The 18,528-nt window shown below is 38.2% G+C and overlaps 1 protein-coding gene across 7 annotated transcripts in view; it reads right to left on the bottom strand.

The window, feature by feature from the left end:
* LOC117415680 (myopalladin-like) overlaps positions 1 to 18,528 on the bottom strand; it is a 141,309-nt gene that overhangs the window by 4,224 nt on the left and 118,557 nt on the right. For all 7 annotated transcript variants that reach the window (XM_059026522.1, XM_059026521.1, XM_059026523.1 and 4 more), the window contains 8 exons: positions 17,766 to 17,907; positions 12,347 to 12,451; positions 7,961 to 8,182; positions 5,552 to 5,701; positions 4,502 to 4,584; positions 3,033 to 3,162; positions 2,355 to 2,562; positions 1,635 to 1,800 (listed from right to left, as the gene is read on the bottom strand). In XM_059026522.1, the coding sequence (XP_058882505.1) occupies positions 1,635 to 1,800; positions 2,355 to 2,562; positions 3,033 to 3,162; positions 4,502 to 4,584; positions 5,552 to 5,701; positions 7,961 to 8,182; positions 12,347 to 12,451; positions 17,766 to 17,907 (1,206 nt within the window). The remainder of the gene's footprint in view (positions 1 to 1,634; positions 1,801 to 2,354; positions 2,563 to 3,032; positions 3,163 to 4,501; positions 4,585 to 5,551; positions 5,702 to 7,960; positions 8,183 to 12,346; positions 12,452 to 17,765; positions 17,908 to 18,528) is intronic.

Below are 18,528 nucleotides of genomic sequence, written 5' to 3'. Positions count from 1 at the left end.
CAAAAGTATTCACCCCCCTTGGACTTTTCCACATTTTATTGTGTTACAACATGAAATCAAAATTGATTTAATTAGGAGTTTTTGCCACTGAGCAACACAAAAAAAGTCCATAATGTCAAAGTGAAAAATAAAATCTACAAATTGTTCTAAATTAATTACAAATACAAAACAGAAAATAATTGATTGCATAAGTATTCACCCCCTTGAGTCAATATTTGGTAGAGGCACCTTTGGCAGCAATTACAGCCATGAGTCTATTTGGATAAGTCTCTACCAGCTTTGCACATCTGGACACTGCAATTTTTGCCCATTCTTCTTTGCAAAATTGCTCAAGCTCCGTCAAGTTAGATGGGGACCTTTGGTGAACAGCAATTTTCAACTCTTTCCACATATTCTCAATTGGATTGAGGTCCGGGCTTTGACTGGGCCACTCCAGGACATTGACCTTTTTGTTTTTAAGCCACTCCAGTGTGGCTTTGGCTGTATGTTTGGGGTCATTGTCCTGCTGGAAAATGATTCTTCTCCCAAGTCCCAGGTCTCTTGCAGACATCAGCAGGTTTTCCTCCAGGATTTCTCTGTACTTTGCTGCATCCATTTTGCCCTCTAGCTTCACGAGCTTTCCAGGCCCTGACAGAGAAGCATCCCCATAGCATGATGCTGCCACCACCATGCTTCACGGTAGGGATGGTGTTCTCAGGATGATGTGCGGTATAATCTTCTTCCACTTGGTCTCAGAGTCTCCCACATGCCTTCTGGCAAACTCTAGCCAAGATTTGATGTGAGTTCTTTTCAACAATGGCTTTCTTTTTGCCACTCTCCCATAAAGGCCAGTTTTGTGAAGCACCCGGGCTATTGTTGCCGTATGCACAGTGTCTCCCAGCTCAGCCGTGGAAGACTGTAACTCCTTTAGAGTTGCCATAGACCTCTTGGTGGCCTCCCTGACTAGTGCCCTTCTCGCCCGGATACTCAGTTTTTGAGGACGACCTGTTCTAGACAGATTCACAGTTGTGCCATATTCTCTCAATTTCTTAATAATGGACTTTACTGTGCTCTGGGGGATATTCAATGCCTTGGAAATGTTCTTATTATCTACCCGATTGGTGCTTTTGACGAACCTTATTCCGGATTTGCTTTGAATGTTCCTTCATCTTCATGATGTCGCTTTTGTTAGGAAATGTACTAACCAACTGTGGGACCTCCCAGAGACTGGTGTATTTAACCTGAAATCATGTGAAACACCTTAACTGCACACAGGTGGACTCCATTCAATTAATTATGTGACTTCTAAAGACAATTGGTTGCATTAGAGCTTATTTAGGTGTGTCATAGCAAAGGGGGTGAATACTTATGCAATCAATTATTTTCTGTTTTATATTTGTAATTAATTTAGAACAATTTGTAGATTTTATTTTTCACTTTGACATTATGGACTTTTTTTGTGTTGCTCAGTGGCAAAAACTCCTAATTCAATCCATTTTGATTCCATGTTGTAACACAATAAAATGTGGATAATTCCAAGGGGGGTGAATACTTTTGAGAGGCACTGTATTGAGAGATGGCATACAGCATTCTCTAACAATGCTGATGTCTTACGGTTAATACAGAAGACTTGCAAACAGCTTGACACTGCTTACCTCATTCTTTCCTTGACGCTAGAAATAGTGTCATTGTCTTTCTTCCAGAAGATCTTGGGAGGGGGCATCCCCACAACCCTGCAGTCTAACCTCACTAACGTTCCTTCGGGTATCCCTGTGTTCTGAAGCTTCTCGAGAAACACTGGAGCTTTTTTGACCTCCTTGGCTGTCGGCACAAGAAACATAAGGATAGACATTCACAACCAGTGCACATACATCTGAGGCATTGTGCTAATCTGATTTGAATGGGTTTCATTTCACATCCTCAAGCCATGTGTAATAGGTTGCTTTTATGGGTAAACAGCATTTAATACTAATATTGTACACAAGAAACAGAAATTATGATACATATGATAACATGATGCATTTAAACCATTATCCTAATGCCGCCTTGTCTTCTTGTCATCACAAAAAAGTCACCAGGATGTGATGACTGAAGCAGAAAATGATTAAAAATGATTTTAAAAGTTAAAAAGAGTGGTCAAAATGTAAACAAAAAAAATGTAAAACAATACACACACCTTACGTAAACAGTTGTAGCAACACATGGGAACATGTAACACAATAAAATAAAAATGTCCTTATGTACCCTTTAAACTGCTGCATGCTGATTAAATGAATTAATCATTCCTGTAAATCAACATTGTAAGACCATCAGTGCAACACACTGACCTCACCCTGGCGCTTCCCAGCAATAACATCGCCTTGACAATGCCTTACCTACTACGGTTAATTCCAGGCAAAAGGAGTTCTGCCCTGCTTTGTTGGTTGCGATGCACGTGTAAGTCCCAGCGTCACTTTGCATGAGTGGGTCGATGAGGAGAGAGTGAACCCCGTTTTCCCTCACCAGCATTTTGTGAGTGTTGTCTGGAAGGACTGGCTTTCCGTTCACGAGCCACAAGAGATCTGGAGTCGGTAACCCGCTCACCTACGCGACAGAGACAGGAGGACGGAAAGGTCAGTGAGAATGTTACTGAATAAATGAGTTCATAATCACTGGAGCGCTCTGTGAGTTGCTCTGCTTAGATTTTATAGGTGGTTTGACCACCCCTAGAGCTTTTTCAAATCTCTTTAGTAATTTAGATTTTTCAGTGGTTCCTGGTAAACCTGGTAAAAAATATCACTAGAAATAACAATATAGAATGATAGAGAATGCACATAATAAAATAATACAAATGTAAGACATTGAGTAATAAAACTGTAGATGGTATAAAGTATCCCTTTAAGAAACAAGTATGTCTGTAACATATATTCCCAGCCGACGGGGGATAACACAATCTTTTATTTAACAAACAATGTTTTTATCATGTCTGGCTAATTCACAAAACATTGAATTGAATTAGCTACATCATGCTTCTTCCACTGTCCTATAAACAGCAGGGTCTCCGAGTGGGATACCTTGCAGTCCAGTCTGCAGAGACGCCCTTCATGAGCCACCAAGTCTCCCGGAGCCTGGAGGAAGTATGGGCGAAAAAAGCGCTCTTGTGTGGGCTCTCCTTCACCCACTTCCTGCACGCGGGAGTGCGCCCTGCATTGAACACGGCACAGGAGAGGTTGTGAATAAAGAGCATCGCTTGAGTCCCAATAGTGCCAATGAAATACATTTGACTAGGCAACCTGGCTTTGACATTACAGTATGATTATGTCAGTTTTAGTTGACAATATGCCCTTCATATAAATTTAGTAGTCGCCAATTGATTTTACCCCATTTTTCTCCCAATTTGAAATATCCAATTGTATTTTTAGCCTCAGCTCACTGTTACCACCCCTGCGCTGACTTGGGAGCAGCGAAGACGAACAAACACTGTCCTCTGAAACGTGTGCTGTCAGTCGACCACTTCTTTTCACTCTGCAGGCCCGCTATGCAGCCAACCCAGAGCTACAGCGTCGGAGGACAACGCAGCTCTGGGCAGCTTACAGCCCAACCCGCAGTCGCCCGGCCAGTCTACAGGGGTTGCTGGTGCTCGGTGAGCCGAGGACACCCTGGCTGACCTAAGCCCTCCCTCCCCCCGGGCGGCGCTCGGCCAGTTGTGCACTGCCCCCTGGGAACTCCCGTCCACGGTCGGCAGTGGAATAGCCTGGACTCAAACCGGCGACCTCCAGGCTATAGGGCGCATTCTGTACTCCACGCGGAGCGCCTTTACCGGATGCGCCACTCGGGAGCCCCCCAAAATATACATTTCTGAGTCTTGTTTAAAAGATCTTTATTTTAAGTTGAGAACATGGCCCACATGGGTAACACAGATGGCCATCATCACTGATCGCCCTAAAAGGTACTCATGTATCAGAAAAAATAAAATAGTAATGGTACTGTGTCATGAAAAGTTAGTGACAAGATCTTTTTTATTTTTAGTTGACATATAGTACTGCATCGCAAATAATTTTGCTAAGCATATGGTGTATCATTTAAAACAACTCAATTTACAAAACGCTGTTATTTACAAAACACAAAATATTTTAAGATGGAAGGAAACTTTGATCCATTTTTTATTTAAATCAGGATATTTTAAGTTTTTGTAAACTCACCCAAAGATTATCGCTGCATCCCCCAATTTCATAAATACTGTATGTCATGTTTTCTCATGACATACCTCTATATATTTATTCATAGTTTTACCTTGATAAAAAAAAACATTTATCATTTATTTCATGTCAAAATAGGGTTGATAGTGTTGTATTATGTAGCACTTCTAAGGTTTTTTCAAAGTGAAGAACATGTACAGGTACATTTAGAATGAAAGATTCAACTGCGTAATGAAAAGGTCAGTAATGGAATTATCACCAAAGCTAATATACAAGTAAAACCTAAGATTACTCCTTTAAAAGAAGTTTTAGCAGAAAGACAAGCCTCTCTCAATGTGACCTACCTCTGAGAGTGAATAGTCGGCATTAACCGACTACGCATCGGACCAGTCTGAACAATCAAGTGACCAGTACAGCTAACTCTCCCCTAAAACAGCATCAAGAACATCATGCAATTAATACAGTGTTTCTTGTGTTAGAAAGGGATATCTGCAAACAACATAATTGATTAGTCATTGTAATTTAAATCACAAACAGAAAAAACACAATAAACACATGTATGCTAGAATATATAGAATGGACCAACTAGACAGCATAATGAAGCTAGCACTTCTAGCACTAAAGAATATGTTTTAAAACCCCATTGAACTGAATTGCAATCTTCAAGTTTAAACACACAGTTCTTCAGTTTGGTAAAATACAAAGTTAGAAGCGCCATCTAGTGGAGACTACATTTATGCCAGAACAGTAATTCAAATATCATGAAAAATACTGTGGCAGCAAAGTAATTTTGCAGGTTGTCAAATGTACTAAATGATTAAGATTTTAAATATACAAACACTCGCATGTATTTCAGTGGTCCACTGTCATGCTCATATCAAAGTGTCTTTTCAACACACAATGTAGAGGCAACCACCACCACTGATTGCCTAAAGAGGGACTCATGTATCAGAACATACAAAAATCCCTAACTTCAAAAAAGGGTCTGAATGTTTTTGCACAGTGTCCTATACTGTTTAACTGTTAGATATGTAATAATGGTATTTTACAAGCCAGTGTTAAAACACTTCAGATGTGTTTCTTTTAAAATGTTGTCAGTGTAAAAAACAATGGAGAAAATCCCTTTTTCATGTTTATATATTTTGTTTTGTTTCCTGAGCTAAAACAGAGCTTGTATATGGCATGCAAGGAAGTTTATGTATAGTATAATCTAACTTAGATGATGTAAACAAAATGGTAAGCCAACAATGCTGGGTTCTGACGATTCCTCATGCACTGAAGGGAAGCTATGGAAGAATGTAGTAAACATTCATCCAGAAATACGTTACTGTAAAATGATTTATGACTGAGGGACAGTGAAATATATTCCAGGTGAATATTTACTTGGTGCACACCTGTGGGTTTGCTGTCATGATAGTGTAGTTGCCATCATCATCATTAGTTGTAGCCTCAATGTGCAGAAAACAGGTTCCATCCCCTTCTCTTTTCATCTTGTAGTGTGTGTTTTTCTTCGATATCTGTTTACCGTCCTTAAACCAGTAAACCTACAGGAGACATCAAACACAAGATTGTAATAACTGCATTCAAACTACTTACTCCAGGTACGATGAAATGATAGCGGCATGATTTTTTGCACCCTCTTCTGGTACCTTGACAGTATGAAGCATTTCACAATCAGCACTGCCTTGTTGGAGATGCTAGCGATTAGCATGTACATACAGACGTGCTCAAATTTGTTGGTACCCCTCCACAAAAAACGAAGAATGCACAGTTTTCTCTGAAATAACTTGAAACTGACAAAAGTAATTGGCATCCACCATTGTTGATTCTATATTTAATAGAAATCAGACATTGCTTTTGATTTTTTATTCAACATAATATTGTAAATAAGAAAACAAATGAAAATGGCATGGACAAAAATGATGGGACCGCTAACCTAATATTTTGTTGCACAACCTTTAGAGGCAATCACTGCAATCAAACGTTTTCTGTAGCTCTCAATGAGAATTCTGCACCTGTTAACAGGTAGTTTGGCCCACTCTTCCTGAGCAAACTGCTCCAGCTGTCTCAGGTTTGATGGGTGCCTTCTCCAGACTGCAAGTTTCAGCTCTTTCCATAGATGTTCGATAGGATTCAGATCAGGACTCATAGAAGGCCACTTCAGAATAGTCCAATGTTTTGTTCTTATCCATTCTTGGGTGCTTTTAGCTGTGTGTTTTGGGTCATAATCCTGTTGGAGGACTCATGACCTGCGACTGAGACAGAGCTTTCTGACACTGGGCAGTACATTTCGCTCCAGAATGTCTTGATAGTCTTGAGATTTCATTGTGCCCTGCACTGATTCAAGGCACCCTGTGCCAGGCGCAGCAAAGCAGCCCCAAAACATAACCGAGCCTCCTCCATGTTTCACTGTAGGTATGGTGTTCTTTTCTTTGAAAGCTCCAATTTTTCGTCTGTGAACATAGAGCTGATGTGACTTGCCAAAAAGCTCCAGTTTTGACTCATCTGTCCAAAGGACATTCTCCCAGGAGGATTGTGGCTTGTCAATATGCATTTTAGCAAATTCCAGTCTGGCTTTTTTATGTTTTTCTTTCAAAAGTGGAGTCGTCCTGGGTCTTCTTCCATGGAGCCCACTTTCACTCAAAAAGCGTCGGATGGTGCGATCAGAAACTGACGTACCTTCACCTTGGAGTTCAGCTTGTATCTCTTTGGCAGTTATCCTTGGTTCTTTTTCTACCATTCGCACTATCCTTCTGTTCATTCTGGGGTCGATTTTCCTCTTGCGGCCGCGCCCAGGGAGGTTGGCTACAGTTCCATGGACCTTAAACTTCTTAATAATATTTGCAACTGTTGTCACAGGAACATCAAGCTGTTTGGAGATGGTCTTGTAGCCTTTACCTTTACCATGCTTGTCTATTATTTTCTTTCTGATCTCCTCTGACAACTATCTCCTTTGCTTTCTCTGGTCCATGTTCAGTGTGGTGCACACAATGATACCAAACAGCACAGTGACTACTTTTCTCCATTTAAATAGGCTGAATGACTGATTACAAGATTGGAGACATGTACGATACTAATTAAAGAAACTAATTAGTTTGAAATATCACTATAATCCAATTATTTATTATCTTTTCTAAGGGGTACCAACAAATGTGTCCAGGCCATTTTAGAATATCTTTGTAGAATAAGCAATAACTCATCTCTTTTCACAGCATCTTTGCTTTATTCTATGACATACCAAAGGCATGCTATTTTATACATGATAAAATAGCTTTTAATTTCATCACTTTTCAGGAGGAATGAAGCATTATTTCATTGAGCTGTAAGGGTACCAACACATTTGAGCACCTCTGTATTTACCGATAATGAGTAAGTAGCTTCAAAATTAAGTTTATTTTATAGTTGAAATGAAAATTCAGTTATAGTTGCATGCCAAATGTCAAATATGTTAGATCAGCCAAAGTAACTTTATAAAAGAGCCAATGCTAACTACTGATCAACTATTTTGAATCAAGTTGGTACCATCTTAGGTTAAAGAAAGCTTTGAGTTTACTTGCATTTCAATCAGCTGCTTTTTGCTTTACAGCAAGTGACAAGCTGACCCCAAAGACATTGCTGAGGTGAAATAAACTAGAAAGTACTGTATCATAAACTACGTAAAAGTAAGACTTTCACATTATTTAAAAACTTATTTTATGAGCTAAAAAAAAGCCTGGAGAGAAACTAGAGGCACAAATCCTGATACTTGGAAATGCAGTCCAACCTAATATGGAAACAGCCTTCAAAAGGCATTAAATTTGTACCTTTGGTACAGGTATCCCGACCACTTTACAGGCGAATGAAACTGGAGTCCCCTCCACAGCGCGGAAGTGTTTCAGCTTCTTCTCAAAGATGGGTGCTATGCACTTGCCCGTGGGGATTGCGTCGTGCTCAATCTCGTCATCAGATTCTTCCACTGGTGTGCGTTCCAGGCGGAACTCAATCTCACTCATCAGTCTTTGTTCAAAGCTGGACACTTTGTACTCCTAGAAGAAGAAGGGGGATTTGGTACGACGTAGCAGGCATTTACACCCAGTCTCACTCTCTTAACCATTCTCTTGACAAAACCCTGAAAACAAAATACACAGCGGAAGAGAGCTTCTTGAAACTGCATGCAAAAAGCAGCTAGAGATATGTTTAGCAGCAAGCTTAAACTACAGAACACATAGAGGTATCTACAAAAAAGGCAAACACAGCACTGGATGTAAAAAATGAACTCAGGATACCAAAAAAGACGTAAGAGACTCAAGCAATGGATGTTTGCAGACAATGGGCCCCATTCGCCAGACAGTTTTAGGGGCTGCTTTTTTAAGAATTGATTTTTGTTTTGTAAACATTCTATTAGGTTACAGCATGCTTTGAGAGTTAGAATAAACGAATAAACCCTTAAACAGTTGAAAAAGGTTTAATGAACTGCAATTTAATTAACTACATTCCTTAAAAACTGTCCTTAACAAAACATTCCATAAAACAGTCCTTAGGATTTTGTAAATAGGTACCAATACTGTATAATAAAATTATATACCATTTTTTTAAAGGCTTTACCTCATGGATACACTGCAGAGCTACTACTTACTTTGTGACAAACATGTATAACCACTTTTTTGTTTGTGTGAGTATTCCCCTTGGTTGTTCTGTTATGATGATTTTGCAGTTAGAAATATGAATAGCAGCTGTATTCTGGATTTACACTATATCACTGTTATCCTTTTTATCCAGGAAAAAAAAGAGTAAAAAATACCAAATAGACATAAGGTTAGGCAAATAGAAAATTCAAGTCTATTGATTGAATAAGAAATAACTCCATCGCTGACACTGATGTTAACACTGAACTGTAATATGTGCCTATTGGAGTTAGTTTCTTGGGGCTAGTGTTATAAAGCATGGTTTTGACTAGTTTAAAAAAATAAGTGACCTTTCTTGGTAAGGAGTGGCAAACAAAAATCTGAAAAATGTTTTGAACTCACACATATCTGGCTACCATTTATAAACAAATATATTGAAGTAAATATGTGTTTCTTTCACAACTAACAATCTGAGAACTCTATAAGAAATGCAAGGGCACAAATAGTTTGATTTATGAAATGACTGTATTAGCTAGTGTAGTGTCATGTATAGTACAGTGAGGCTTGCCAAGTGGTTCTGTTTATAGCTAGTAATGCATGGTTTACTTTAAATGGTTAGCTGGACTCTCTTTTCTAAACTGGCAATGCTGTAGTCTGACTGCAGGGGAAGTTTATAAATTATAAATTCATAAGCAGACCATTATTTTTGGATGACCCTGAATTTGTTTCATGATTCCTTTCTTGTGATGCATTTTTGAAGGTGGGCGTCTATCATTAGAGATTATGTGGAAAGTGTGTTGTGTCTTTAAAAAAATGTACTGGTGGGGGAATCTATTTTTAAATAACTGCCCAGATAACTAATGCGACGAGATAACTGGTAGATGTAAACAATTGAGGTTTCTGTTTTAAGCAGGATCTAAATATTTATTTAAAAAAAAAAAAAAAAAACACTTTTCTTTCTACACAAGCCACTGGAACTGTATTTAATTTAATTTTGTTATACTTACATTTGCAGGAAATATTGTTTCTGAAAAGACTCCTCAAGACTAATTGCAGGGAACCATATTAGTGTTGTGCATATAGGCCCAAAGGGGAATCCTGTGCAACACTATTATTCTTCCCCACCTCACTTCCCCCAATGAGCTTCAGGAGTCTTTTCAGAAACAATTTGGCTTGAATAGTCAGTAAGCATGGAAAAAAATGATCAAGCAAAAACAACAATAGTTAAGCATACAGAGACATACAATAGGATAATAAACATAATTAGGAAAATGTAGATGGGTATCTTCAAGTCAGGTTAAAATATGTTTTATAAACAAAAATCTATACCACCATGAATGGGCAGCGGCACAAACTGGATGGCAGGATTCAATCTAAGGCTTTAATAATTCCTGGTTAATATAAAGCGTAACATACAATATCCCAAACATTAAATCATAGAGTGGAGTATTAACAAGTTCAGCATTTCCTGTGAAGTTCTATCAAATGAATTAATTGTGACATACACATGGTATACTGTATGTAACAATGCATATAGCAGTCATTTCAGGGACTAAGATAAGCTAAAGCAAGCAGATGTCGAATGAATGGTAAACAACATGCAAGACTTATTTGTCCAAAGGCTGAAATGCAGGAGAAGGAGGGCTGCAGCGCCATTTAAAAAAAAAACACCAACAACAAATTTCCGATCTCAGTAAACTGCATACTAAATTGCGACAGACTGTATCCAGAGTAGAGCGTGTTGTCCATGCAGTCAGCTATGTACCCCCATGCTACATTCAGAGATAAAGAGGAGTCAGGGCTTCAACGATGAGGAAAGATTCAAATAATAATCAGGGTTAGGAATTAACCTGCTGTTTACCAAGTGAGTTGCAGGCTGATTCTATCATATACTTAAGGTCCTGAAGGGGTAAATTGATAAAACATGATATGATTATAAAACTTAATTCTAAAGTTCCCCACCGTTCCCCCTGTTCACAGCCTTGCCACAACTTAGCATAGACACCACAAGGTGCTGGAAGGTGTCTTGTGGGATGTTAATCCTTTCAGTCATTGATATTTCACACAATTGGTGCAGTGAGGCGGGCTTGTGATAAGCTACGGCATTCGTTTGACCTTTCTGAATCATAAAGGGGTCCAGGGTATACCAGGAGAACACGCCCCACACCAGGGTGATGCCAAACCAAATCGGGAAAACGTCCTAATACTGGCCAGGCACTGTATTTCATAGAAGTTTTCCCTTCAGACAAAATGGTGAACCTTTAGTTATGTTATGCATTGGCCTTACAGTAAATGGCATTGCAGTTGCAAGTCAATGGCAACGTACAAAGGCAGCTACAGTAGATGGTACCACAGCAGTAACATTTTTTTCATTTTGACACACTGCACCAAAGCAACATTATCAAATGATTAGAACCAATATACACTGGAAATACACTACCACGGTACCATATTAGTACCAGTGTCTACAGTATCCAGACCACTGTACAATATTTCTTCCAACTATTGTGATTCTATTCCTGAGAATTCTGGGCTCTGATAATGCTAGTGTTTCTTCAGAATAATAAACTGGTATAAACATACAGCAATCATATTTTTCAAACTTTTCTGCACAGGGTGGGAAATGTTTAATGGTCTAAAAAATGTTACATGTGGCAACAAGGCCACAGGGGGCAGTAACCAACTGTGCTACTTGTTTTATACTGTACACAACTGAACCTAACTACACTACTCTGGCCACTTTGGGTTGAATGCATTTTGGTGTGTCTCGATTGCATGTTATTTTCAGGTATTTTCCACAGAGCACAGTGATTCTGAGCCGTGGGGGTAAACTTACTGTATCTTTTCTCAAGCTAAATTGTCTGGCTTTACGAAGTACTCTTGGCTGTATTCCAAGGCACTTTTCAAATGGACGCATGTCATCTTTCTCATGATGACTGATGGAGGGATTTCCACCAACCTATATCGGTTTGAGTTATCAAAAAGCAGTACATAGAAGAGGATTTATGTTTTTTTCACTGTACAGTAACTGTATAAACATATTATTTGTTGTCTGTATCATGAATACACACGTAAACACACATTTCTGGCAGCTTTTTCTCATTGCATTTGTAGTATTAAGAGTCAATGTACATTTCAGTACAACAGACATTTTTGGTTGACAAATTCCCTTAATGTGTTTTTTTTTTTTTGACAGAATTTCTTTTTTACTAATGCAAGCTGATAGCATTTTCAAAGTGCAATACATATTTCAATTAGGAATTAAAAAAGTAAAAATGTATACAACTTTTAGATAAAGAGTGCCTTTCAAGGTCTTATTGGGAAAGGGTTATAAGAGGGTTAAGTAGTAGTAGGCACACATGTAAGTCCTTACATTGACTATTGGCTTTCTAGTTTTGCAACCATAGCAAGTTTATTTCTCTTTCAGTGTTCCAAATTACATTTTGAATAAAGACTGCGATAAACAGCCCAGGACATCCTTAATAACATTCCAAATGGCAGGTAACATATACAGTACATTATTAAAACAAATGAAAAGGTTAAAACAACAGAGAAGCAGCTCAGATAAGTTAGCTTATACAGTACCTGTGACCGAGAACTCTCCTCCACAACATCAAAATTGAAGACTGGGGCAGCATGGCTTTGTGGACCAAGAAGTCTGCGAGCCATTTTGTCCTCATATGTCAGTCTCTGGCAGAGGAAAGTAGAGGATTATTCTTATTCTTTTATGACACTTTTTTGAAGCGCCAATAATACATGTTATTGAAGCTGTGTGATCGAGTGGTTAAAGAAAATGGGCTTGTAACCATGAAGCCTCTGGTTTAAATCCCAGCTCACTCACTGACTCACTGTGTGACCCTGAGCAAGTCACTTAACCTCCTTGGGCTCCATCTTTCGGGTGAGACGTTGTTATAAGTGACTCTGCAGTTGATGCATAGTTCTCTGTAAGTCGCCTTGGATAAAGGCGTCTGCTAAATGAACAAAATAATAATAATAACATACTAAATCAAGTATTTATTGCCCATTAATCCATCTCACACTTCTTACTTAATAAATAACTTGGTGGGCAGGACTTTCAAAAGTTTGGAAATGATTAACTCCATTGTGTCTATTTCGTTATTAAATAATCGTCCTAATATGAGTTCCAAAATTATGTTGATTTCTGAAATAATGTTAATATCTTAACGAGCAGTGCTTCTTGGAATGTTTGTTGTATTGCTAAATTGATATACTGTTATTTCCACTCAGTGTAATGTTACTAAGAAATTATCAATGCAACTGTAGCCTATTTGAATTCTGCATACGTACATTATATGACAGCTTACACCTACTGTAGATTTTATCTGAATTATACAACTGAAATATTGGTATAGAAAATGGCATATTAGATATTACGATAAAGTTTCCTTAGGTGATTGCGGATTTGCAATGTGTCCTTGGCTTTTACAGCTGTGTCTTATCCACACAAGAACGAAGAACAGGCGTCAAGGAAACAGCGATGCACTATGTGATCGAGATCATTGACATGGAATTTGCCAAATGTATTTTGTAATGTTGAGTTTATTTATCGCGGAGGCGAGCAAAGAGTACCAGAGAAACTGCATGATTAGAGGAATTCAGCGAACAATTAACTATAAACAAATTGTGCATTGGGTAGGGAGTTCCATCGTAATTTTAAAAGCTTAATAAATATATAATGGAGTGTTACGTACATGGTATACATGTATAATAACTAACAACTACAAACACAAATGGCACTTTAAATGTATGTATTTATAGCCTACAATCGTACATACTAAAAAACATACAAAAGTAAATGTAAATATAAGAAAATAAACTCCAACCAATATACACAGATTGCTTACGATATATATTTTTTTCTTTTTAACCCAATAAAGATTGCAACATGCACATTAAAAGAGCTGTATAGAGTAAACAGTGACAAAATATCCCCTGAAAGAGGGTAAATGACTAGTGGGGTTTAATTTTTTATTTATTTATTTATTTATTTTTTATCCGTGCCGTCCGATTTTCACACCAGATAATCGTAAATCAGATTTTATACATGAAGTGTTCTAAATAAATGTACATTCTGCATGACAAAATGTACAATTTTAAATGAAGTTTACACATTATACACAACATAGATATTCCCATTATTTTTTATTTCCATTTGGCTGCTGCTCGCTGGTGGGAGAGCCGCCTCCCTGTACGCTAATAGTTTCCCTAACACTGAATTATGCTTCCATTCATTTTTCTTGATCTCGTTAACATGCATTTTGATTAACAAGTTCCCCTTATCTAGTCGTTGAGACAGGAAGTGATGTAGGTGACCTGCGACAATTAAACTTTTTAACGAGAAATGCATTAATTAACAACCTCATCAACTCAATTTCAAAGCATTAACTGATTGTTAATTAACACATTTCGTTTGAAAATCACTTGCTACTAAAGCTCTCATTACTATACCGCAAGTGTGATACAATAACACTGGTTTTTGAAAATCCTGCCCGGTGTTCCTTAAAAGACAATCTTCTCCTATTCACTGCAAGATGTCCCACAAGTGTGGTGACACCCCAAATATTATCCACTTAATACCAAAGCAGAATGGGTTATTTGTTCTTCATTATATCAAAAAGAATTTGTTTCTGCAATGGTGACTGCCAAGACTCATATCACATTAAATGTTGTACATGTTTTAGTGTTGTGTCTGATAACAATGCCTTTTTCTTCAGTCATCTGTTTGCACTTCCTGGGTCATTTCACCTCAGCAGTGTCTTCTGGGAAAGAAGCACCTTAGCAGCTGAAACAATGTCAGTCAATAAAGGAAGAAGCTGACTGGTATTTGACAAGAAAGAACCCATGAAGGGCTGGGGACAATTTCACTCTCCAGGTGAAATGATCCAGGAAGTACAAAACAGTCTAAAAGCAAGGCTTACAAAATATTTCTTTAGCCTACTGTAGTATGAGATATCAGGCCATATTTTCAAAGCGTTTACTCCAGTCTTTAATTAACTCTTATTTTGTTTAAAGATTCAACGGTAATGTACAAAACTGAGAAATAAACAAGTAGAGATTGTTTGAGATACCATACATTACAGGGCTTCAGTGTTTGATAGAAGTTTTGTGAAGTCAATAAGGTGTTTTTTCTCCTTTAAAAAATAGAAGTTAATTAAAGACTGGAAATATGTCCCATCAAGTTTAACAATAAAATGCACATTTGAAACCTATATAATGAATGGATGTGCATGGTTAGCTACAATTACTTCAATAATAAGACAATGGGCCCTAGTCACAAACTTTTAAGGAATGCCAAACCACTGTGTAACCTAAGTGACCTTTTTGTAAAAAACAGTCCTTGAAGTTTTGTGGGTAGGGTGCAATATAAAAACAGATGTCTTCAAAATACAATGTTTTATACATATTATGGCAGTGATATTAAAATATCACTTGCTTTCCATGCTCTTTAAGCCTGATATCTGTTATTAGCTGTTGTGTCTGCTACTTCTGATTTTTCACTGTATCTTATTCTCATGATTCTATATGACATACGCATACTGTTGTGAACCTGCTACTTCTGATCTTTCACTGTATCTTCTTATGATTCTATATGACATACAAATCCACAATTTTCACACTCTAGCCTTGTATTTAATGTATTATGCTTTGTTTTTCACATATTATGCATTTTTTTTTACTGTATTTTTTTTACTGTTTTTTACTTGTAAAGCACTTTGTAATGGTGGTCCACTATGAAAGGCGCTATATAAAATAAAGACTGGTTGATTGAAAATCCCAAACTATTTTGTTAATTAAAATATAACCCAGCAAATTTAAATGCTTGAGATAAAAACTAGTTGAAGCCCTAATAACACCTGATTCCTTAGAGTATAACAATCAATTGCATATACTGTGTATAATGAGCAATTAGAGAAACTACGTAAAAAGAGCAGGTTTTGTCCTATTTTAATATTTACTGTAAATGGTGACAGTGTTGACATCTGCTACTGTTTAGATCAATTTAATTGAACAGTTAAACTAAAATATGATATATATATATATATATATATATATATATATATATATATATATATATATATATATATATATATATATATATATTCTGTTTACTACTTTACTCCCTAGTTTAGCTTTCTGCACAGAAACAGACCATGATTACAATTGCCAAAGAAATTGGTAGCTTAGGGGTAAAAGCTTCACCCCCTGAAACTGGCTTACCTCCACGTCATCCTGTGAGTCAAACACAGTATGCATCTTAAAGTTGCCACTTGCAGCAGTAAGAAGTTATGAATAGTCAAGCTCTGATAAAAAGGACACATTCTCCAAATACTGTTTTGTTAAATTGATAAGAATATATAGAGGAAACGTTTTAAGGTAATTTATTTCATATATGCTAACGTTAGAAATGTTGGTATCAGCTTTATTAAAGTACCATCTCTCTCTCCAGGGAAGGCAGTATTAATGGAATGCACACCTGGAAAGGAAACAGTACTTAAACACTGGTTCCTGCCACCATGTTAGGGAGTAATAGGGCCAGTCTGTGTGCTCACAAACACTGGAACTTCAGCAAGCATTCTTGTGGTTCTTTTGAAGTCTAACTCCTTTGAAAGCGATCCAGATATCCACAGATATGAACGTTGCGTACAAGTACAAATTTGTTAGAGATTTGGATTTAGTTCCAAGATTCTACTTGGTCTGAGAATATACTCTACATAATGCTTAACACATCGTCAGCCAACTTTTATATACGTGTGGGCAACCGCAGTGGAGTTGGATGAAAAAAACACCTGCCCTGTCACTTTCATTAGGGTGCATCATGTGCCAGTCTTTGGCGTAATGAGTTTGCAAGGTGTTTGAACATAGTCTATTCTCGTGCATAGCCCATAGAGTTACTGCTTTTGGGACTATTTCTTGTGAAATATCTATAAGGACGAGCCTGCCAACGGAGCACCACTATAATTATCAACTGCAGTCTGTATATTTTCTAAGGTATAATGTACTTCCAACTGTACATAATAAGGCTATAATTCCTTTAAATCCTGAGGTGGAATTACATCCTTATACACACAGTAGGGTGCACTTTATTTGTTAAAATATGTTGTAAATGATTAATTTCTCTAGTTTCATTAAAATGTGGATATTGCTCTTTTCTTCATTATTCTATATTCTTGAATTTACATAATTTTTTCTTGCTCCTCATCAATCAGAAAATAGTTGAAATCTGGATGTAATTTTGATCTGCTGATTTTGCTGATTGATTCGTACAGCTTGTCTGTGTTTATTAACTACATAGGGCACTTTATTATCTTAAAGGGGTCACGTGACAACTGTAAATAATAAGGCTGTAAACTTCGGTACTTTACAAAGATATAAACATTTCCTACTAGTTATATATACATTATCATTTTTTAAAAAATTTAGTCATACCAATTAGTTTTATTGTTTTCTCCCAAATTTGAAATGCCCAATTATTTTTAGGCTCAGCTCACCGCTACCACCCCTGCGCTGACTCGGGAGGGCCGAAGATGAACACACGCTGTCCTCCGAAGCGTGTGCCGTCAGCCAGCTTCTTTACACTCTGCAGACTCACCGTGCAGCTGCCTCAGAGCCACAGCCTCGGAGGATAACGCATCTCTGGGCAGCTTACAGGCAAGACCTGCAGGCGCCCGGCCAGTCTACAGGGGTCGCTGGTGCGCTGTGAGCCAAGGACACCCTGGCCGACCTAACCCTCCCTCCCCCCGGACGCTCGGCCAATTGAGCACCGCCCCCTGGGAGCTCCCATCCATGGTCGGCTGTGGAACAACCTGGACTCGAACCGGCGACGTCCAGGCTATAGAGAGCATCCTGCACTTTAGCGAGTGCTTTTACTGGATGCGCCACTCGGGAGCCCCCTTATATATACATTATTAAAGAGACAATTTTAGAGCCAAGGCCCACAGGGACAGAAAGAGACCAGCACGCAGACAGACAGATAGGCCCATACTTGTCCATTGTGCCAGTTGTCTTCTTTAAAACGCAGCTTCATCTCCAAGTCGTGTAGGATGGTGTCTTTAGTGTCCCGGATCTCATCATCTGACACCGAGCGAGGAGACCTCGGATTCCTTTTCGGTATTCCTTGGGGATTCCTAGGTGGGGAGATGAAGCAATTGAGCATTTAGATTCTAATCCAGCACCATCCAGTCCTTGGGGGTTATTAATAAACTACATTGGACTTTTACTATTTTTATACTCATCCAGTAATGATCCTGACACAAACATCTGTTCCATACTTCTAACTCTGGACAACTTAAGAACAGAAGAAAAGGATGCTAGCAATGCTTGTCTGGTTCCTAGTGTCCGATTGATCCAAATCTCAAAACTTCAGTTTTTTTTTCAAAGATCTGTTTTTTTCTTTTGAAAGGTCTGACTTTCCAGTGTACATTTGCAACTTAGTTTTAAATATTTTTTTTCCCATGGGTCAATTATCAGGTGGGGAACACTACCAAAGCAGTTTCACTCCCCACCAATCATTTAATTGAATAAACATTTTGTAAACCAAGCACTTACCATTAGTCCAATCAGATCTGCTCTGGGGCAGCCAGTTAACAGTGTTCGCTAGCTCGCCGAACCCCCAATGAATTGCGCTTCCCTTCTGAGTGATGTGTGTTCCCCCCTCTCACATGACACTGGCACATCAGTCAGAAATGCGAGCACCCAAATCCGCATTGCAAATGTGCGGTGGCAGCCAGCTGTCAGCCAGGACTGGG

Source organism: Acipenser ruthenus, chromosome 7 (genome assembly GCF_902713425.1).
Source record: "Acipenser ruthenus chromosome 7, fAciRut3.2 maternal haplotype, whole genome shotgun sequence".
Taxonomy (NCBI): Eukaryota; Metazoa; Chordata; class Actinopteri; order Acipenseriformes; family Acipenseridae; genus Acipenser; species Acipenser ruthenus.
Note: the sequence above shows the minus strand (reverse complement) of the source record. Positions and strands in the feature narration are given on the sequence as shown.